This window comes from Maylandia zebra, linkage group LG14 (assembly GCF_041146795.1).
Source record: "Maylandia zebra isolate NMK-2024a linkage group LG14, Mzebra_GT3a, whole genome shotgun sequence".
Lineage (NCBI taxonomy): Eukaryota > Metazoa > Chordata > Actinopteri > Cichliformes > Cichlidae > Maylandia > Maylandia zebra.
The window spans coordinates 9,940,673-9,963,339 of record NC_135180.1 but is presented as its reverse complement, the minus strand read 5'-3'; the positions used below and the strand labels follow the sequence as shown (position 1 = coordinate 9,963,339).

General features: G+C 43.0%; 2 protein-coding genes across 6 annotated transcripts in view; one reads left to right on the top strand and one right to left on the bottom strand.

Moving 5' to 3' along the window:
- sik3 (SIK family kinase 3) overlaps positions 1–1,008 on the bottom strand; it is a 40,341-nt gene extending 39,333 nt beyond the window's left edge. For 2 of the 4 annotated variants that reach the window (XM_004567031.3, XM_012923504.3), the window contains exon 1: positions 675–1,007. In XM_004567031.3, the coding sequence (XP_004567088.3) occupies positions 675–965 (291 nt within the window). In that variant the 5' untranslated portion in view covers positions 966–1,007. Of the gene's footprint in view, positions 1–674 lie in introns of all 4 variants that reach the window. The other 2 variants (XM_076892192.1, XM_023153202.3) reach the window with 2 other exon arrangements.
- Positions 1,009–3,401: 2,393 nt separating this feature from the next.
- Positions 3,402–22,528, top strand: sidt2 (SID1 transmembrane family, member 2). 2 transcript variants are annotated; one of them, XM_004567034.6, is made up of 27 exons: positions 3,402–3,798; positions 3,969–4,239; positions 4,332–4,453; positions 6,780–6,944; positions 7,070–7,115; positions 12,647–12,748; positions 12,995–13,078; positions 13,170–13,335; positions 13,502–13,595; positions 14,494–14,552; positions 14,775–14,801; positions 15,555–15,593; positions 15,677–15,754; positions 16,314–16,429; positions 18,847–18,920; positions 19,113–19,179; positions 19,282–19,355; positions 19,439–19,562; positions 19,690–19,807; positions 20,125–20,261; positions 20,362–20,470; positions 20,728–20,804; positions 20,990–21,036; positions 21,125–21,230; positions 21,331–21,441; positions 21,533–21,646; positions 21,753–22,528. In XM_004567034.6, exons 2-27 carry the CDS (start codon positions 3,994–3,996, stop codon positions 21,813–21,815), a joined length of 2,565 nt encoding a protein of 854 aa, XP_004567091.1. In that variant the 5' UTR covers positions 3,402–3,798; positions 3,969–3,993; the 3' UTR covers positions 21,816–22,528. The 2 variants fall into 2 exon arrangements, with proteins under 2 accessions (XP_004567091.1, XP_004567092.1); XM_004567035.5 differs by lacking the exon at positions 14,775–14,801.
- The last annotated feature ends 139 nt before the right edge of the window (positions 22,529–22,667 follow it).

The following is a 22,667-nucleotide window of genomic DNA, read 5'->3' as shown; positions in this document are numbered from 1 at the left end:
CTTTACGCGAAACGGTACATGTTAAGTAGCTTGTTCACCCAATTCTTTAAACAGTTAAGTTTATTTTAAAGCCCACAGTCTTTAGCTTTCCTATAATATAGTGTGACAAAGTTTCGATGGTACTTTATTGGGGAATTCCTAAGAGGGATATTAAATCTTGGGCCAAACACAAACCTATCAAGTTTGGAAGTTCACGGTTAACTTAACAAAAACAATTGCCCAAACTTTTCTTTCATCCTTGACGGACTGGCATCTTTCTCAGAGGTATCTAAGTTGTACTAACCGGGTAATTAGCCATCAAGCTAAGCTAGCTACTAGAAAATCGACTCATCTTTTTTATCTTCGTCGATACCCTTCTCTCTGTCCTTTGCGCTTTGCTACACATTAACCTCGGGCCTTTTAAGCTTTCAGAAAAAGCACTACAAGTGGATAGATGCGAGCTATTATTTACGTTGTGATAAATAAATCTGGATCCAGTAGCTAACGGTGGTGTCCCGTGTCGAGCGGACCTCCGCTACACCGAGCAGCGGTGTCACCATAGCGGGCTGGCCGCTGCTGTCTCCCGAGCCTGAAGGCCCCACCGTCATTCTACTAAAGCAGCCGAAAAGGCTCAGAATAAATCAATGACAACTTATAATTGTTCACCTCTGATACTCGGACATCAATTGTCTTACCTTTGCTTTAGTAATGATGTGTGTGGCCAGTTTAACAACCGCGAAATTTCCCTTCCCGATGGTCCGCTCGATTTCGTAGTGGCCCACTCGGGCTGGGGGTGGCCTGGGGACCGAAGTGTGGCCAGGATTTGTGATGCACCCAGTGGCTGTGCTGGTACGACCGGAGTGGCTGATCCCGGAGGATGGCTGGGCTCGGTTCTGGGAGCCCATGCCTGCGTGGGTCGGTCGGGCAGAGTGCGTAATCCCGGCCGCTGCGGACCCAGCAGCACCTCCGCTTGACACGGCCGCCATCTTCTCGCCTCTCTGCGGGAACAACAAGCAGCCGTGCGCAGCGCGCATCGCGGGCACGCCCCCGCCCTGCGTCATTTTACGTAGAAAGCTCTTCCGCAGCGCCCTCTCTAGGTTGTAACCATAGTAACGAGCGGCGTAACAAATGACTTCATCCAGAGAAACGTATTGTGGTTGCCCTGGTGACAAAGAAGTGCGCATTATCACTCCGGTTCCCATGATTCAGTGATTCCTTGCAAAGTGCTGCGTTCTGTATGAGCAGACGGTTTTTAAAGTGTTTAAAGGTGTACGCCGCTTTACCCTTACAATGGCGGACGAGAACAACGGTCGCTTTGTTATTCCACCGCAATACAAATATACATCTGATATGAGTATGTTTCACAAAAATATGACTACAGTTTCTAACAGCTGAATGCCATGAAGAGATCCCAAATAGAAAAATTACAGCCATTATGGCGGTCGTCCACAGGCACTGTATTAGCTATTTTGGCTGGGTTTTTTTGTTTTTTTGTTTTTGTCTTCGATAAATTACTAAAAACGTGTACTTAAACAACAAAAAAACAAGCAAACCTTTAACTTCCCCCAGAGATGTAGGTGTCTTTATAATGCTGATAAATGGCCCTGACCTTCTGAGGAGGCTTTGATAAGATCTCTTAATGAACACAGAATCATTAAATCAGCGATTAGCTGTACTTCCGTGGTGACTGGCCTGCACTCATACGAAAACATAATCACTGTGTCCCCACCACAAGCGTGCAGTGATACCTGCACAGTGACATAATAATAATTATGCAAAACTAAATGTATGTATGCGAAAGAATAAAAAGATAAATAAGCGGGGTCACTCACACCATTTATAGAAAGATGCATTACCTGAATCCACTCATAGAGCTAATTTAACATAAGGATAATCTAAGTAAAACGAAAGGAAACATTTCAAAGCTCGATGCAGTTAATTTTATTCTCTGGTCCATAGGCTCTCTCACCAGACTGTAGACAGCACCCCTTCATGGTGGAAAAGAGTTCCTGCATCCAGGCTGGTCCAAAACAGGAAGGTGCCCTGTGGCTCCCAGACCGCAGAGAGAAAGCAGACTTGTTGTTTGGAATTAGATAACTCATTGTAAATAAGTTTCGTCATGTGCATTTCTAAATGATCGTGTGTAATGCATTTCTAAAGGAAAGTTTTGTAATGTGCAGCTGACTTGTATTTTAATGTAGGAAGTGGCGCATGTTAAAGGCGCCAGGGAGTGCTCTGGGTAACAAAAAGAGCACTTGCTGGTTTCTTGAGGAGTGAATTAATGAATATGTGGGTGGTGTGGTGGTGCAGTTGTTAGCACTATCCTGAGTTCACAGCCGCTGACTGGCTGGGGCATTTCTGTGTGCAGTCACAATGCCCAGCTTCCTCCCCTCCTCCCCAAGTGTTGATTTTAAATTGACCGTAGGCGTAAATGAGGTGTGAATGATTGCTTTTTTGTGTCAGCCCTGTGATAGACTGGCGACCTGTCTACCCCACTTCTTCTCCTATCCTCCAGTGCACCAATGACCATGAGTTGTATAAGTGCCTGGGGTACAGTATTTTGTAGTTTTACTTAAACTATAACTAAAAGCTACTTAAGTAGCTTAACAGTGCACAGGCCGCATTTTCAACTATATTTATAGCTGCAAACGTAAATGTCCTAATGTGTAATGATATGTTTCACAATGATCATGTAACATGACGGTATTCTTACTTTTATTAGTACTGTTGTTGTTTTTGGATAATAATATATTATAATTATTCATTTGTTGACGTGTATATCTAGCAGTTCATGGTGAGTCTAATTCCATATGTATTGATTGATCAACAATAATGTAATTTATCAGCAAAATAATGTGTGACTAAAAGTTTTATATGTGCTGGTTCTATTCATCTTCGCCTACACACAACAGTTTTTTTTTGGTGTGCATTCTGTTATTTAGACAGACTGCTGGCTGCAGAAGACAATGGAAGTCAAGGAAAGGAGTAAAATTTGAATCCAACAGCTTGGTTTGCGTGAGGATCCTATGATCCAACATATGCATACATAGTAACACATTTTTGCCTTGGTATATACATAAAATAGATCCAAGTCCTTGGGACAGTAACCACTGAAATACCTTGAAATGTCCTCTTCATCAAGATTAGCTGTAATAAAAACATATTACATGAAAAAATAAGGGAGTGTAGTTCATACCTCGTGATTTAGTATTTTCCTGATGTATTCCAGCTTCTTTCAAATTGACCTGGTTAATACTTTACCAGTTTTGTATTATTATTATTATTATTATCGTTGTTGTTGTTGTCGTTATGCCTGGTTTCAAGTCACTATATAGGAAACTCACACATAAGGCCAACCCCACATACAGCAAACATGCAGACCCAGATATTTGACTGCTGATGGTCCAGGAAGTGTCGTCATTACGTCGTGCGTCGGTTTGTTTACTGTCTAAGCGTGCAGGGAGGGTGGGCGCTAACGGCACAGATTTTCACACTGAATCTCTTCCCCCCGCTGGACCAAAATTTCTTGCACAATGCAGCGGTCCTACGAAACCCGATAGTGACAGCCGTTCGCAGTTTTACAGGAAGGCTTTTGTTTTCGACGACAGAACCGAAGTCCGACATGAAAACATGAAGCTGCCTAACCAGCAGTGCTAATGCTAACACGGCGAGTCAGCGAGCTGTCAGATTTCAGGGTTTCATATAGAAGAATTGAGTGTCGCTGGTTTTGTTGTGTTGAAACTTGGCACTGGGCGCATGACTGACAGCGTCTACTTCGTTACGGATGCCGACAGGACGACGCGCAAGTTTATAGCAAATGTAAACACTTCACTGTGTCACTAGCTTTCATTTAGCACCTGCTGTTATTGTCTGAAGGGGCATAGTTGAGCTAGCCTGCCTGCTGTCCTTGTTATTGTTGCTGAATGGGGTGGAGTTATTTTATAGCGTTGTCTCTCCACCCTAGAGTAACTTAAGATATCGTTTCCCAGTTGTAGGAAGACGGTGTCAGGCAAAATGGTGTTAAGAAGCTCCTGGAAATCACGACATAAAAACAGCTGTGGACCTGCTCCCCGTTGGATCCGACCAGGATTGGCTGCCCTGCTCTGGTTATGTGCGATTCGGTTAGCTTGCGGCATTGAGGTGGGGGAGATCAAAACCATCGTCCAGAAAGATGCGGAGTTTGATGCCAACTATAATGACATGGTTACGAGTGAAAACCAGACCATTTACGCGTTTAATCACACCATCTCTCGGAATAAGGTGAGTTCGCCTCCTCAGACTTGTCGGTTCGTTTTTTCACCACTTAAAGATTATTATCAGTCCTTTCTCCTTTTCCCTCTCTTGACTTTCAGACTGAGGGAGTGCGTGTGTCTGTGGACGTGTTATCCAACAAGTCGGAGAGCCCAATCTTGTTTGTAGTGCGACAGAAGCAAGGCGTCCTGTCTTTTCAAGTCCCCCTCATTCTCAGAGGCCTGTGAGTACCCCCCACCGTTTACATACATAACATATATACATCACACGTATGTGATGTATATATGTTAATGTTTTTTCTTACAAAAATCAAGTAATTTAAAATAAAAACTGATGTGGTCTGTAATTTGGTCCATCCCTTAACTCCTTTAACTTCACGTTTTTGTCTAATTGCATATTAAGCTTCCCTTCTTTGTATGTAACCAGAGATGGCCACTCACTGTTATTTTAAATCCTCTAAGTTAGCGTCAAAGCATTTTAAAAGATCTATGTGTTACAGAGTTGAAATTGAAATTGAAACACCAGTATGCATTATGCTTAGTGAGGTGTGGAGTCAATTGTCTAGTCTACAGTAAAGCCAGCAGTAGTTAAACTTACTGTGCCCATGGCAATTTTTAAGTCCTATTAATTTATGTGCAAGTGACATAGAAGAAAGATGAGATACAAAACAGAATATGTGTGGTATGACATGCCAGCTTTTTTGTGTTTTTCTGGACCCAGCAAATGTTTCCTTTTCTTTTTTCTTAATAATGTCTACATTAGTTACTTCACCTTATCCAAAACCTTCTACCAAATCATCTTAAATCAGTGTTTCTCCCCAGATGAGATAAAATGAGTGTATTTAGCTTGTGGAACCAGGTTTTCATTGGCAAACATTTCCCAGCAGGTTCATGTTGACAGCCCTAGTCCAGTTGAAGCCGTAACCCCAGGAGCTTTCATGATAGATGCAACTAACAATTGTTTTTTTTTCACTTTCCTTTCTGTAAGTACACAGCATGTCTTATCCTCTTTGCAGACATTCAGGGCTTTTGTTATGTCAAGCTCCAAACTGCCAACCATCCATCAGCTATGTGAGCAGACTTGGCAGAGGTTTTCAGAAAATGCCCCTGTTTGGAAAATGAGAGCCCTTAGAGCTCGAATATATTCAGTTACAATTCTTTGTGCCATTTTTACACTGCAGCAGTGATGTGGGGCTGCCAAAGAAAATATCACATTTCAAATTTGGGCTTGCCTAGAGGTGCATTAGTAGGGCTCAGCACATCATTTGGGACTTCTTACATTAGGGCGTGTAGTTAAATATGACATAATTATACAAGATGTTTCCCGGCTTCTCATCGCAGCATTGCTTTTCTTGGGCCTCACTAATGTAGTGACCTATCACAGATATAACCATATTTCAGGATGTCCTGAAAAAAGGTACTTGGGCGTAATTTAAGAACGGTGTCATCTCAGGCTCAAACTGCACTTTCCACATGTAGCATCACAGCTGTGAAGATAATGGTGTGAGGTCAAGCTGTCTCCTCAACTTTGATTATTATAGTGTGAGGTATCTTCCTAAGTTTTTCTGTTTTCAATAGAACAAAGATAACATAAAGTAGTATTAAAAATAAACAATAACAGCCAGTATATCGACATTCAATAATTTTTTTTTTAGTCCCCAAACATCAACATTCACCCTAAAAACCTGTTGTTGTTTTGGTGCTGGTAGCTTTATCAGGTTTGTGAACATAGACTATTGTTTGTGATTACAGATGGATTAAATGTAAGCAAAGGCTAATAAGGATGTCCTCTTCCTAAACGCCACGTAGGCACATTTTATTTGAACATGTGTTCCAAGGTTCTTTTTAAGGAGTGTCGGGCTACTTGGACAGTAAATGAATATAACTACAGGTCACGGGGTTTAGCTGTAAAAGCAGATGTAGTGGAGAAAGGTGACGAGGCAGTTCAGTCTGCAATCAGTAATTCTTTTCAGAAGTGTGACGGTCATTTGACAAGTTTTGTACGGAGGAAACGGCAAAAACCACTGCCTGTAATGTGCTTGGGATTGTCTCCAAGTCAAACGGCTCCTGTAACCTTACTTCATTGTGTGCAGCGTGATAAAAGGTTCCTAGTTCTGGAGTTTATTTGCCATTGGCCAACAGTCCATTTGTGATGTGTTCCTCTCTTGCACTGGAAGGTTTTGCAACACCAGAATCACCCCGCTGTCAGTCATTGCTTTGTTGGTCTCATGGTCAGGCCACGTTTTTAGCAGCTCACTAATGAACTTTGGACTCTCACTTCCTCCTTTGTGAACCACCAGTGCAGAGATGGGGAGCTAATGTCATTGTGAGGTTTGCATTCAACCACTTTTAAAGGAAAAATTACGTTTATGTTTCAACTTGTCAGATTGTGTAACTGTCAAACAAAAAAACCCACCTGATTTGCTTCGATCTTATAATATTAGAGAATATACAAGAAGGAAGGAATGAATGTATGAGAGGTTATGGGAAACTTGATCTTTGTTGTCCCCTCCTTTTTTTTTTTTTTTTCCTTTGTTCCTTTTTCATCAGCTATCAGAGGAAGTACCCTTACTACGATGTGGGCAGGACACTGTGCCAACCTCCAACCCGGGCCGCCTCGGAGACCCAGTACTTCTTTGTGGACGTGTCTACCCTGTCCAGTCAGGGTACAAACTACCAGCTCAGAGTGAGCCGTGTTGAAAGTTTCACCCTGCAGTGAGTGTTATCTGTTATGTAATAAATCAAACACAGTACGTGGTACCTGCCTGAATTCCCATCTTATTGCACTGTACATCAGCCTGTGTTATTTGAATGACACGTTTTGTTTAACTTGATTACAGAACAAACAAGAAATTCAGCTTCACTGCATCACCATCCCAACCTCAGGTAAACTGCCTGGTACCATAGCTCTGTGTGACAGTAGGCTCCTTCTTTACATAACTGTGTTGAGTCAAAGAAATGTGCACCACAGATGGGGGAGTTTGTGGGTGGGGGAGGGACTCATGACAAGAAATGTGCAGGAAGCCAGCTGAAAGTATACATGTGAAAGAGGATGTTATGAATGCAGGGAATTTCTGATTTTGTGTAGTTATATTACATTAAAAAAATCTTTTTCTTGAGTAAGCTCTGTTTTCTGCACATCCAATCATTTAAACAAAGTTTTGCTTTCTTTTTGGCCTTTGATGACACTTTCATTGGATCGTGTTAGGTTTTTGTTTTGGATGTGCGGGGTGTGTAGATTTGTGTGGATTGCAGGGCTTTAAACTCAGTTTTACCTCACATCCATGTGTAGTTAATGGACACCTTTTAAGAACATAACCTTCTCATTTCCAGTTTGAGCCACGTAACGTCTTCAGACAGTCAACAACAAAGATGTTCAGATATTATACTATTTAGTCAGGCATAATAATGCAGTCTGACTGGAGTAGTCTATACTGCAGCAAACAGAACAACCTGTTTCACAAGCCTTTATGTGACAGTTACTGGGAGCATGGGTTGTTTATTTAACCCAAATACACACTTATGTTAAAGCTAAATAATGCTTTCATTTTGTATGCGCATGTGTTTCTAAAAAGCAAACTATGTTGCTGAGCATGTAGTTTACCTCTGGCCTACAGCTTAGGCTTCCTGCATGATGGTGGCTGCAAAGAAAGAAAATAACCACTGCAAATAAACCTCACAGTTTCTCTAAAGGTTCCAGACTCTACAGGGAGTGCAGAATTATTAGGCAAATGAGTATTTTGTCCACATCATCCTCTTCATGCATGTTGTCTTACTCCAAGCTGTATAGGCTTGAAAGCCTACTACCAATTAAGCATATTAGGTGATGTGCATCTCTGTAATGAGAAGGGGTGTGGTCTAATGACATCAACACCCAACATCAACACCCAATTATGAACATCAGGTGTTCATAATTATTAGGCAACGTCCTTTCCTTTGGCAAAATGGGTCAAAAGAAGGACTTGACAGGCTCAGAAAAGTCAAAAATAGTGAGATATCCTGCAGAGGGATGCAGCAGTCTCAAAATTGCAAAGCTTCTGAAGCGTGATCATCGAACAATCAAGCATTTCATTCAAAATAGTCAACAGGGTCGCAAGAAGCGTGTGGAAAAACCAAGGCGCCAAATAACTGCCCATGAACTGAGAAAAGTCAAGCGTGCAGCTGCCAAGATGCCACTTGCCACCAGTTTGGCCATATTTCAGAGCTGCAACATCACTGGAGTGCCCAAAAGCACAAGGTGTGCAATACTCAGAGACATGGCCAAGGTAAGAAAGGCTGAAAGACGACCACCACTGAACAAGACACACAAGCTGAAACGTGAAGACTGGGCCAAGAAATATCTCAAGACTGGTTTTTCTAAGGTTTTATGGACTGATGAAATGAGAGTGAGTCTTGATGGGCCAGATGGATGGGCCGTGGCTGGATTGGTAAAGGGCAGAGAGCTCCAGTCCGACTCAGACACCAGCAAGGTGGAGGTGGAGTACTGGTTTGGGCTGGTATCATCAAAGATGAGCTTGTGGGCCTTTTCGGGTTGAGGATGGAGTCAAGCTCAACTCCCAGTCCTACTGCCAGTTTCTGGAAGACACCTTCTTCAAGCAGTGGTACAGGAAGAAGTCTGCATCCTTCAAGAAAAACATGATTTCCATGCAGGACAATGCTCCATCACACGCGTCCAAGTACTCCACAGCGTGGCTGGCAAGAAAGGGTATAAAAGAAGAAAAACTAATGACATGGCCTCCTTGTTCACCTGATCTGAACCCCATTGAGAACCTGTGGTCCATCATCAAATGTGAGATTTACAAGGAGGGAAAACAGTACACCTCTCTGAACAGTGTCTGGGAGGCTGTGGTTGCTGCTGCACGCAATGTTGATGGTGAACAGATCAAAACACTGACAGAATCCATGGATGGCAGGCTTTTGAGTGTCCTTGCAAAGAAAGGTGGCTATATTGGTCGCTGATTTGTTTTTGTTTTGTTTTTGAATGTCAGAAATGTATATTTGTGAATGTGGAGATGTTATATTGGTTTCACTGGTAAAAATAAATAATTGAAATGGGTATATATTTGTTTTTTGTTAAGTTGCCTAATAATTATGCACAGTAATAGTCACCTGCACACACAGATATCCCCCTAAAATAACTAAAACTAAAAACTACTTCCACAAACATTCAGCTTTGATATTAATGAGTTTTTTGGGTTCATTGAGAACATGGTTGTTCTTCAATAATAAAATTATTCCTCAAAAATACAACTTGCCTAATAATTCTGCACTCCCTGTATTAATATTAAAACTTTCCTTTACTGAGATTTAGCTCTGAAAACCAACCAAATAACCAAAAAAATGAACATATTTTGTTGTAGTTGCTTGCCTCTTTGTTTCGCCCTCTTTTCCTTGTCTGTGGCTGTATGGATCTATAATCATCTATACCAGGGGTCTGCAACCCTAGGCACGTGTGCCAACTGGGTTAACTGATGGCATGAACATAGCTGGACTGGCCATCGGGCATACTGGGCATTCGCTTTTTTTTTTTTTTTTTTTTTCTCTTTGTAACGGTATAAACAATGAAAGGTGGTGGATTGGCCAGATGCTGGTCGGTGTGTAAAAATAACTCAGTTGTTTGGTGGTGGCTGTGGCAGTGCTTCCTCAGATTCAGTAACATTAGCAAGTGGTGGAGGCCAGCAGGTGGATGAGAGAAAGGGGAGGCAGGAGGAGGAGAGAGCCGAGGTGGCCACTGGTCCGAGCATCAGGTGAACTGAACTTCAGGTAAGAAGTTATGACCTGCAGTCTATCTGGGTCAGATATAAACCAAGTTTAGGTGGAGTTTATTTTCGTTGTGCTGACTTTTTACAGTCAGTTACAATAATTCGTACTGCGTACTAGCTAGCATGACGGAGTTTATATACAGCTGGGTGGGTGCTTTGATGTTACTGATAGTGAACTTTATTTTATTCATAAGGTTAGTTAGTGGAGTTGCCAACCGTCCCGTAAAAAGACGGAATCGTCCCGCATTCAGAGAAATTATTACTCGTTTCGTGTTGAGGTTAAAGGGAACAGTTTGTCCCGGACTTTAGCTAGAATGGAAAAGACACAAAGCTGGAGATATTCTGTGTCTTTGCTGCACAGCTGCCTCTTCTTCTCTCACTCTCCCCCTCCCTCTCCTGTTTCTACTTCAATCATGAAACTGATCAATGATTAGCTGATCAGCTTTTCTCTCTTGTTTGTTTATCGCCCACTTTGCGCCAGAAAGAGGAAACCGCCGAATGTTGCGCTAAACAACAGCAGCACGTTTAAGCTTGATCAGCTGTTGTTAGAATTTATTTAATATTAATTTCTAGTATCAGCTGATGTTTGCTGGAGCCACAGCTGTAAAGCTGCTGGTCATGATATCGGTTTGGATATGTGGTGAGAGGGAAACATGAAGATGAAACCAGGAGATGTCCTTACTGAATCATCAGAGCTGAACAGGTGATGGAGAAACAGGTTTACCTTTTAGGTGACATGAATGAGTTGAAGGGAAGTTATGAACTGTTTCTGAGAGACAAATAACCCCAGGATCCTTTTTTACGCTGACAGCTGGTAACTGTGCAGACAGTATTTGGCTCTACATATCTGTGTGAACAGATCTTCTCTCACATGAGTGTCCTCAGGCAGCCGTCTGAATGCTTGACACTCGGAGACCTGTGTCTCTGAGTGGGAGACCAGAGATCACATCAACATGTGTGTCTCTGTATTAACAGACATACCATAATGGCTTAGTTTATTTTTCTTACCATTGTTGTGAGGAGACCATAAATAGCATTTGCATTTTCTGTTGTACAGTTCTTGTTATGGATAAAAAGTCTTTTTTTTTTTTTTTTTTCAAAATAGCTGATAACTATTCGCTGATAGCTCCCAACATCTGCGAACAGATATAATTCTATAAAGTGGTTCTATATATTGTGTAACTGTTAATATAGAGCGTTATTACATTTATTGCTAATGCAATCATATGGCACACTGACCTCTGAGGAAATTTTAAATGGCACTCGTCATCAGAAAGGTTGCCTACACCTCATCTATACAGTCCTATGTAAAAGAATGAAGTAAAACTTGTCATTCAGTAGCTTACAGTTGGCTTTTGGAAGCAATAACTTGAAGTAATTCTTTTCTGTATGACTTTATCAGTATTGTCATGGAGTGAGTTTGTTGCTGATTTATGCAGAGCTCTCTCCAGGTTCCTTCACATTTTCAGTCAGGTTGAGGTCTGGACATTGCAACACCTTGTTTCTTTTCTTCTTTTTTTTTAGCTGTTTATTCTGTTCTAGATTTGCTGCTATGATTGGGGTTGTTGTCCTATTGCGTGACCCAGTTTGGACCAAGCTTTAGCTCTCACGCTGGTATCCTGACATTTGAATCACGAATACTTTTGTAAACAGAGGGGTTTGTGGTCAACTCAATGACTGCATGGAGCCCAGGTTCTGTGGTTGCAAAACAAACCCAACCCATCACCCCTCCACCACCGTGCTTCGGGGTTGGTCTGAGATGTTTGTTCTGATAAGCTTGGTTAGCGCCAAACGTGTTGCTGTGCGTTATGGATAAGCATCTACACTTTAGTCTCGTCTGTTCAAAGGACATTGTTCTAGTTTGAGTTTTTTCTAATTGTCCTGTTATGAACTTTAACATTTAACTGCGGCTTGTAGCGTCTGAGATGTCGCTGTTGGGTTTTTTGCAGTTTCTTTAAGCTTTGCACGGTCTGACCTTGGGGTGAATTTTCTGGCATTTCCACTCCTGAGAAGATGGTGACATATTGTTAACTTACCTGTGAATGCTCCTGAGCAGCAAATTGCCAAAACTTCTGCTTTTGCAGAGGTGCTCACACTTGCTGATGACCGAGCAATCAAGTGTGTTTGATTATCAGCACCTGGCTCCTCCTTACACTCTTCATTCCCATAGCAGCAGTATGGGTGCACTGAGTTATGCTCAAAACTGCCAATCCTGTGAAAACCTTACTTTTCACACGACTGTATGTTATTTGAAAACGGAGATCAGCTTGTGGCAAATGACTCCATGACTTTCTTTTGACACTTGATGAAGACGTTGTCAGTCTCTGACCTCTTTTAAGACGGTCTGCTTTCTGCATCAGCTTTGCTTCGTTCTCCCAGTCTGTGCTTGTAAGCTATCAGGTCAGCTCATTTGTATGCGTGAGGTGCTCTGCAGTCGAGGGCTACAACTGAACTGGATAAAACCTTTTGAGAACCTGGAGTGGGAGGCTCTCAGTAACATATCACTTATCAAATTGTGCAAATGGCCCGTGGGGTGACGTATTGGTTTAATGGTTTATTGTGCTGTCAGCAATTAAAACGCCATCCTCAAGTCGATCTTTCTGAAAACTGCCTCGCTGACTGTTGTCCTCTTCTTTCCCTCTCCTTTTCTCTCAGTATTTCAAGTATGTCTTCCAAGACGGGGTGGATACTGTGATCGTCAAGGTCAACTCGGACATGACTTTCCCCTGTTCTGTCATGTCCATCCAGGACATCCAGGTACAGTTATCCAGAGCACACATTCAGCTGTGCTGCAGCAGCCCTCAAGAGGCCCCTCCCTCAGCCTCAGTGGTCAGCGTGCAGTAGCACTCTGAGACCACATGAGGGCATCACAGTGGATACCACAGCTGATTTCTTGCTGTTCAAAAATGTTTTCTTATTTACTTCTGAAACAATCCATCTGAATCTTTCTTTTTTCACATCTAATTCAGTTTTTTTTCTCCCTCTCTCACTGTCTCCATTCAGTGCCCCATTTATGACCTTGACAACAACGTGGCCTTCATTGGGATGTACCAGACTATGACAAAAAAAGGTGCCATCACCGTGCAGGTAGTGTCCCGCAGAAATTCAGAGCTTATTGGAACCGGTTGCGATAAATCCTGGTGTAGATTTGAATGTAGGTGTTTCTGCCTTTATCTAGAGGAAAGATTTCCCCAGCAACAGTTTCTACGTGGTGGTGGTGGTAAAAACTGAGGACGAGGCATGCGGCGGCCCGCTGCGCTTCTACCCTCTGAGACCCGATCAGCTGATTGACGCCGGCAATCGCAGCAAGGCCCTCGATGTGATGGTCTCACCCGCAATCAACTGTAAGTCACATGGCTACATATGTGAAGCGCTGAGGGTTAGCATGTGCTAAAAGAAGCAGAGATTTCTCTGCTTGTGTTGTTTAGATTTGGTTTTTTTGGCAGCAGATACAGAATGTTGTGTCTTACTATGCAAATTAGCTTACAGTTAATATGTCCTCCCGTGCAGTGGAGGCGTACGTGATGGGAATGCTGTTCTGTTTGGGGATCTTCTTCTCATTCTACCTCCTGACCTTGCTCTGTGTCTGTCTAGAGCGTGCACGGTAAGGTTTTGAAATTGCCTCTGCAGCAAAGTCATCATTTGCTTTGTTTATCTGCTACTTGTACAAAAGAGTTTCCAGTTGCGGCGGTCGTGTTGGAATGTTCTTCACTTAGAAAAGCCATCTCTGCATCTTTGTCTTCCACTATTGCATGAAGCTTGATTATGTTATACTCAAAACCCAGAAAAAGTAAAGCATATGCATATATAAATAAACTGATCTCACACCTGTAGGAAATATCAGGCCTGCATCTTTTTTTCTGTTTTTATTGTGTCTCCCTTTTTTTCTGGCTTGTTTTCGGAGTAGAAGGAAGTACGTGCTTTAGGGTGTGCCCTTCCAAACGGACCTCAAAACTCAACAGCATATGCAGGAGCTTTTTAAAAAGCTGCAGGTGGGCAGAAGGAATAGCTGATTAATTGAAAAGAGCTGAACAGTAAACGTCAGAAATGGCTTAACCGTTAGCTGTCATGCATTTATGTTTTTTGGCTGTTGAATTTCACTGAAGTGAAAGCAGAGCAGGGAATCAGGAATTATGTTGTACACATCTGCAAAACCCTGTGAGGAAGATGCAACTTTTAATCAAAGTCTTCACCCGAAACACAGAATAGAAAAGCCAGGGTGGCAACAAAACAACCGTCTTTGCAAATCTGCACCGCAACAAAAAGACGCAGGCAGACGGCAACTTGTAGCTGCCTGAAAATGACAGAAAGTTTTGCACTTTGGTTGGAAAAACAACAACTAATTTCCAACCTCCTGTACATCAATTAGTCCCTCTCCAGCCCACGTTTCAACCCACGAGGTCGGACGTCATATTGTCAGAGTAGATCTGCACTGCAGGAATGTCACTGCACTGAATACAAATTGTGTTCATTTGCATTTTTCCCCCTCTCTATTTCTGCAGACTGAACAAGAGGAGAAATGTGTTTCTGAATCCTGCCGACATGTCGCCTGCTGAGACAGGTAACCCAGCAACTAGCTCTGATGGACCGGCCCATTAGGAGCAGTGTGCACTGACCACAAACCAGCAAGCTTGTTCTGTTCTGTTAATTAAATACCAGAGTAAATGTGATCCTAAACTGGACTGATCATGCAGTCCCACAGCTGTTTGCCACTCTTTTATCTCAGAGCTGAATGTTTAAGCGTGTACTGAACGTGTATCTTTCTCTCCCCCCTGCCATTCAGCCTCTCTGCTCGGGAAGAACAGCGACGGTATACAGACACAGTTACTCCCCTTGTGCACTCGCTGCCCTCTCTCAGTCTGTGTTGCTTGTCTGCAGATGCTCTGCATGCAGTAGCTTCCATACTTTACCCTACAAAGAAGAGAAAGAGACTTTTCGGCTGCAGGGCTTCATGGACATAAACGTGGCTCTGTTCTGAGGCTTTTCTGGCTTTACAGAGATACAGATATGCACTCACATGGGTCTTTGTTAGCTTCTTTTGCCTGTGTTTGTAACAGTGTTATCCTTTTGTAGTCCTCACAGCTTCATGGCTTTGAGCTAAAGAAACACGTGAGCATATTTTCAGCAGCACTCCCATTAAAAGCATGAAGGCGCTAAGATGAATGCAAGCGCTGCTGATGTGCTTTTTTTTGGCTGCTGGCTGCCTCCCAGTGTGTATCTGTATCTATCCACTGCAGTAGTTGCTGCCACTGTTTGATTTTAAACCACTAGTTTTGAAATAATCCTCTTCACTGCATCTCATTTCTCAGCTTTCACACTTTTGGAGATTAATAACTTTTTTTTGCCCCCAGCCAGAAAAGAATTTAAGGAATTGCATTTTTTCACTGGATTCCTTCACGTGTTTACGTCCGCCTCACCTCCCTGTTTTCCTGACTAACACAGTGATCATTGTGCAGTGTTAGGATACTAACTAAACGTTGATCGTAGTGCCGCTTGTTTGTGCATGTGAGCATTTGGGAGCGTGTATCCTTTCTTGGATTTTTGAAAGTTTGTGTCTTTACAGGAAAAACTCCAGCCTCACCAAATGAATATGGCTCATTTGGTGAGTATTTAAAAAAACAAACATTTAGTCTTTGTGATGTCATTGTTTGATTGCCAATGAACGAAGAGTCATCTCCTCCTCAGCCGACAACGGCAGCACAATGAGTTCAGAGGCCATTACCGACAGCGCCACTTCAACTGACAACAACTATGGATACATGGGTATGAGCAAACAGAGACTCACTCGTCCTTTTTTCCCTCTTTCTTGTTTTTTTGGCCCACTCTGCAGAGCGGCTTGAACATGGATTCTTAGCAGCTCCACACCCTCACTGGTTTTCTGTGTGTCTTTGTTCATTAGGACAGGAGCCTTTCAAACGTCGACCAATCCTCAATCACCTTCACTACATAGCCATCCGCATCGGTGACACGCTACCATATAACTAGCCGAATCAGCACCCCAAACCAATCAGCCACCATGTCAATCAAATATCAGTGGAGTTAAGAGGCCGGGAAAGTGGCCACTTCTCTCCACTGATGGCACTCAAATGAACAGCGACGGTGATCTCATCAGCGCAAAGATCATCTGACCAAAAAAAAAATCATTCTGGTCATCTATTTAATCATTTTGAAAATTGAAGATCATTTTTGAAAGGTGCGATGTGTTGGATCACCTTTTTGCATCAGCCTGCAACTCCCTTAAATCCAGTCGTCGGTCTGCCTGCTCACGTTGTGCCTCCTCTAGACAGAATGACTCTCTTTTGCTCTTCCCTCCTCCAATCAGAGCGATCGCTGGAAAGTGTCGCACGGAGCAGGCAGGAGTCTTTGAGCTCCATTGAGGAGGATGACTATGACACACTGGATGACATACACTCCGACAAGAACATTGTTCGCACAAAGGTACGTGAAAATCATTTTTCCTGCCTCAGAATGGCACAGATGTGGCTTTCTGCACATCTGGCTTATTTAGAATGAAAAGATCTATGAATGTGCAAAGTAGTCCTCACCTCTAGTACCTCAGGGTACTAGAACAAAAACATCCATCTGATCTGTTTGGTCACTAACAGATTGCTGGATTCATCTGTGGAGATGGTGAGCCAAACTGGAAACTGGAGGCATAACTTTTTTTTTCTTTGATAACAAACATTCTCATTTCCATTTGTGTCAAGTATTTGCCAAGTTTCGCTACATCTCTGAGAGTTTAAACCCCAGCCGGGTCTTTAAAACTCGAGCAGCATCCTAAAAACTTGGTTTTGTTCATCTGGATCATCTGGCGTTTTCAGGGGGAGAAATGTATTGTCACTCATCCAGGTGACTTCTTCGGTTTCCCCAACCTTATAAACAGTACCTATGCACAATGACTGAAACCAGCCCCACTGAATGAACAATGTGCTGTGAGGTCAGTTTCTTGATCATTAATATGCAATTTGTCATTCAGAAATCAACAGCCACTGATCAATGGTTTATGATCAGTGGCTGTTGATCAGTTGCCATGAGTACCATTCACAGAGAGTTGGGGAATGGCTGCAATCGCAGCATTGTAAGATGGTGAAAGATGCACCCTTAGGCCCCCTCCTCGATTCAGAGATGGTCTTTCCTTTTTCACGTAAATGGCCTCTTTGACTCCGCGCTCAAAACCAGCCTTCCTCCCTGTCCAAGATGTGTCCTCATCATTGAAAGAGTGTCCACTGGCCTGTAGGTGTGAATAGACTGCAGAGTCCAGGAGGTAGCTCTCCTGTGTTGTGCCATCTGCTTCGCCAGAGGTTGTTTGGTCCCCCCCCCCCCCCCGATGTATAAATCACAGCAATCCTCCTGGCACTTAACAGCGTATGCTACATTACTCCGTTTGTCCCGAGGGACCCGATCCTTGGTGTGGACCAACTTTTAGCGCAGTGTGTTTTGGGGTTTGAAAGCTACAGAAAGGTGCCTTCCCAGCTTTGACAAATGTCCAGTTGGGATAACCACATTTACTCAGGGCCTTCTTGGTATGATGTTCTTTTGCTTCCCTGGCTGCTGTCTGTGGGGGTGGAGTTTGCGCTGTGTTGTAGTGTCCTGATGACACAGAATTTATGCTCCAGTGGATGATGAGAGTCAAACCTTGAATACTGACATTTGATTTTCACCCAGATGTCACCCACGTACTTGAACCAGTGACTTGGTACTGAACCATCCTGTAATCTCTTACAAACGACCTTCACTGCTTCAGTAAAGACAGATGTAACATCGTACAAGACCTTTGTTTCATCTGCCTCCATAATGACATCTCTCACCTTCTCAACAAAATCCAAGCTGTTCTGGATGTGGTGTTCAGCGGGTTGAGGGTCGAAGCCAGAAACTTTGAGATGTTATAGGTGACCGAGTTGATCATACAGACAATTGGTCTTAGAGCTACCTCCTGTTTATGTCTCTTCAGTAAACCATACAGACTTGGTGTAGCTTCTCCTGGGTATAGCCTGTGGTATGAAGTCCGGTCAGTAGCATTGTCTTGTTCTTTTTTTTATTTTTATTATTATTATCTCTTTTATTGGGACAGCTGTTGAACATAACAGTAGTTAGCCTTTTTACATTTTCTTTGCTGTCACATTTTAACTTATAATTGAAAAATAAAGAAGACAGGAAAAGAAAAGAAGAAAAAAAAACAACAACCCCCCCCCCCCCCCCCCCCCCAAAAAAAAACCCCAAAACAACAACAAACAAACAAACAAACAAACAAAAAAAACTAGGGTTAGGAGGCAGCAGGGCAGGTAGGTTTACGTAGAACTCAGGGTTGTAACATCATACACAAAATCACACCTCATATGCTTAACATAGTCTGTCCATTTAGACCATATTCCGTAGAAGGTATCCCTCTGAAGTTTAAGAGAAAATGACACTTAGCATTGTCTTGTTCTAACTGCTTCAGACAATCTATCACATCTTCCTGTAACCACTTCCTGGGTCTCGTTTCAGGGGCTCATAAGTATTTTTCTCACTGACCAATGACAAAATTTTCTCATGGTCTTTCTGGTTTAGCAAAACCATCAAGCAGCATTCCCTTCCATAAAAGCCAGCTCTGAGCTCACACACACGCGCACACACAGTGTAAAACGAAGAGCAGGGCAGCAGATATTCTCATACTGAGCTCAAATGAAACAAGTGCACAGAGACAATTTAATAATGTGTTCCTTCGTTATATTAAACCTCTAAACCAGAGTCACAAATTTAAAAAACTTGTCAGCAGTAAAGAGTTTGAACATTAATTAGGTGAGGTTAATGCTTTCTTCATCCAGACTTTAATAAAGTAATAAAGTAATAAAGTCCTCTTCTTCCTCTTACAGAAATTTCTGTACGTGGCTGACTTGGCCCGCAAAGACAAGAGGATCCTCAGCAAGAAGTACCAAATCTACTTCTGGTGAGTTCTCTTGTTGCACCCATGATAAGAAACATGATATTCTTTTATATCTAAGCCAAATCAATTCACAGTGAATTAACCAAGCCATAGTTTGACATTATATGAAACATTAAAAAAATTACTGATTATTAATGAAGTGCTGCAGATCTGATGGTTGTGAGTGGCTGAAAGTAATAATTGTACCCTCTTCAGGAACATTGCTACGATTGCTGTGTTTTACGCCCTGCCAGTCGTCCAGCTGGTCATCACCTATCAAACGGTAACAATGATTTTATAAAGCATGGCGACACTTTTTTAAAAAAAAAGATTCCGATAAGCCGTCAGCTCGCTAATACGACGTGTGCATCTCTGTTCTCCACAGGTTGTCAATGTTACAGGAAACCAGGACATCTGCTACTACAACTTCCTGTGCGCCCACCCGCTCGGAGCTCTAAGGTTTGCAGTCGAGCACAGTGTGTTAACATGTCCAACGTCATCAGCTAACCCGCGTAAAGTAACGATTAACTAATTCCACACAGCGCTTTCAACAACATCCTCAGTAACCTTGGTTACGTGATGCTGGGGCTCCTCTTTCTCCTCATCGTCCTCAAGAGAGACCTCGCCCAAAATCGTGCTCTGGAGCGGCATGACGTCAACGCGCTGGTGAGGCACACGCACACTGACAAACATGTAGTCATTTGTCATGAAGATGTGTTTTTAAAGATTTAGATGATGATGATGATGATTGACAGCGGTAGTTTAGTTATCAGGTTGTCTCTTCCTCCTTCAGGAGTGCGGTATCCCAAAGCACTTTGGCCTCTTCTATGCCATGGGAACTGCTCTGATGATGGAGGGTTTGCTCAGTGCCTGCTACCACGTCTGTCCCAACTACACCAACTTCCAGTTTGGTAAGAACGATTGTGTACTTACTCAGACTCGACATGGTTACAGTTGTTTTTACCTTTGTCAGGATCAGTAGTCTGAAGAGAGTTTTGGCTTTAAGCAGCTATCACTTCAAAGGAAGATGAGGTTTCCTGGCTTTAGTCTGCATCAGTTCTTTGTGCGGTTACATTTTTACTGCTTCAGCCAGTTTCTTGAGTTTCTGCTGGCTGTAAATCTTGTGAATGCATTATTTTTTTTGTCTCTCTGTCTGTTTACTTTGAGTCCTGGGCTGAAAAAAGTTCAAGTTGCATGCGGTACATTTGAGTTGTTCTCCTCCCTGCAGACACCTCCTTCATGTACATGATTGCTGGACTGTGTATGCTGAAGCTCTATCAGAAGAGACACCCGGACATCAACGCGAGCGCTTACACCGCTTACGCCTGCCTCGCCGCTGTCATCTTCTTTTCTGTGCTGGGAGTGGTAAGTACGCACACACACAATACAAAACCTGAGTTATGCTTTATGGTCTAAAAACACGGATTTCTTAATAATCATTGTGCTGTGTTTTTTTTCCTCTCAGGTATTTGGGAGAGACAACACAGCCTTCTGGATTGTTTTCTCTGTGATCCACATTCTGGCCACGCTGTTGCTCAGCACACAGCTCTACTATATGGGTCGATGGAGGCTCAGTAAGATCACAGAAAGAAAGCAAACTCAGTCCAGTGGGCTTTACTGGCTTAAAATGAGTCACGTTAGACTAATAACTGACTGCAACTAAAGTAGTCCAGGATTATATTAAGGCTGTCGTGTGAGCGTGTGTCTCACATAAGCTAGCAAATCAGAGTAACTAACATTTAAATCCACTTATCGGGATATTCTAATAAAATAAAGCAGCTTATAATCCTTGTTGTTCTCTCTCCTTCCTCTCTGTGTGTTCACGTATCAGACGCTGGGATCATGCGTAGGATAGTTTACGTCATCTACACAGACTGCATCAGGCAGTGCAGCGGGCCGATGTACATTGTGAGTAACGGCCAGAAAATCCAGTATCAGTGTATTGCATAAGGTAGCAGGTCCTTCTGCCTTTACGTGGTAACTCAATTATTATCTTATCTTAACGACCGGTAGTTGCAGAGAGCAATAAAAGGCATCGGTGAGTCCTGATGACCTGCTTTTTAATCATTTTTCCGCCGGTGTATGTCTTTCAGGACCGCATGGTTCTGCTTGTGATGGGGAACATAGTCAACTGGTCTCTGTGAGTAAAACAAACTATGTTTTCAGCTCATTTAAATCAGCAGAGTGCGGAGGAGGCAGGTGATGTGTATCTCGCTATCTCTCTGCAGGGCTGCCTACGGCCTCATACAGAGACCCAACGACTTTGCCTCGTACCTGTTGGCCATCGCCATCTGTAACCTGTTGCTCTACTTTGCCTTTTATATCATCATGAAGGTTTGTGTGTTTAGTAACTCTGCGCATGTGAGAAGCACCAGGAGAAAGTAGCAGACATGTTTGGGACCTTTGGAGCTCACAGTTTTCTGTTTGTGCCCAGCTGCGGAGCGGTGAGAGAATCAAGTGTCTGGCGCTGGTGTGTATTCTCTTCACGGCGGTTGTGTGGGGCTTTGCGCTGTATTTCTTCTTCCAGGGTCTCAGCACCTGGCAGGTTAGCCACACACACACACACACACACACACACACAAACCTATGAGATTTGAAAAGACACTTGGATTACTTGTTTCTCTCCTCTGGCACAGAAAACTCCAGCTGAGTCTCGTGAGCACAACAGGGACTGCATCCTGCTATCATTCTTTGACGACCACGACATTTGGCATTTCCTGTCCTCCATCGCTATGTTTGGATCCTTCTTGGTATTATGAGTCATGTTTAAGTTTGTTTAAACATGCAGGATATGCAGTTGGTCTAGAATGAGGCGTTAAAACCTTAATATCCAATATTACCTCTGCTCCCCCTCAGGTCCTCCTGACCATGGACGACGACCTCGACACCGTCCAGAGAGACAAAATCTACGTCTTCTAGATTTGCCAGATCTGCGAAGAGCTCTGCTCTTTCTCTCTGCCTTATCACCCTGTCTGTTTGCATCCCCTCCATCTTTTTCAAAAAGCACAGCCAGTAGCCTGTTTCTGGGCTGTCGATGAGCACCTCTCTGCCTCGTGGAGAGTCGGGGAGGAGCAACAGGCCCCTCCCTCTACCTGCGTGGACACTAATGTGCCAATAGAAGCCGGAACGTCGTCGAGCGATGCTGAAGTGTTTCGTCCTCTCGCTGCCATCATCGATGTAACTGTTGTGAGCACCGTTTACTGCTGACGATTAACGGTGTGCATTCTCGCTTGACACGAAACTCGTCCACTTTAACTTATTTTATATTGTCTGCATTACATTTGGCCTGGAAGTCAGCAATGTATTTTAATTACTGTTTATATGCTGTGTGTGTTTGTACAGGTGTGTGCGTGCGTGCGTGTTTTCAAAAATAATTGTGGGAAGATGAATCCTGTCCAGTCTGTGGCCTTCAATGTTCTAATCATAGTAGTCACAATACTGTGTTCTGATTGGTCAGATCTGCAAGCTAGCCGTCCTCCTCCTTGAGGGAATATCCATGAAGACATGATTGTATTTACTTGTAACTGCCCTTAAGTGTGACTCTTAAAGGTATTTTTGCACTCTACAAAAAATGAATTTTATTGTCAGGCATTGCAGTGAAAGGATACTCAATAATAAAGGTCTTTTCTGAAGTGTGGTCTATTTTTCCAATACCTGGCTTTGATAAGATCATCTCGGGCACAACAGCTCCACCCACCTGCTGTTTGGATCTTCTGTTTGAGAGGGGCAGCCATTCAGAAGTAACCTGGCTTAATTACTGAGCCCAATTTA

Bases quoted from the DNA above. Each gene is read 5' to 3' on its own strand.
- sidt2 (XM_004567034.6), top strand. From the start codon at position 3,994: ATGGTGTTAAGAAGCTCCTGGAAATCACGACATAAAAACAGCTGTGGA. The intron at 4,240-4,331 runs GTGAGTTCGCCT...CTTGACTTTCAG, and splicing joins ACACCATCTCTCGGAATAAG to ACTGAGGGAGTGCGTGTGTC. The intron at 19,808-20,124 runs GTAAGAACGATT...TCCTCCCTGCAG, and splicing joins CTACACCAACTTCCAGTTTG to ACACCTCCTTCATGTACATG.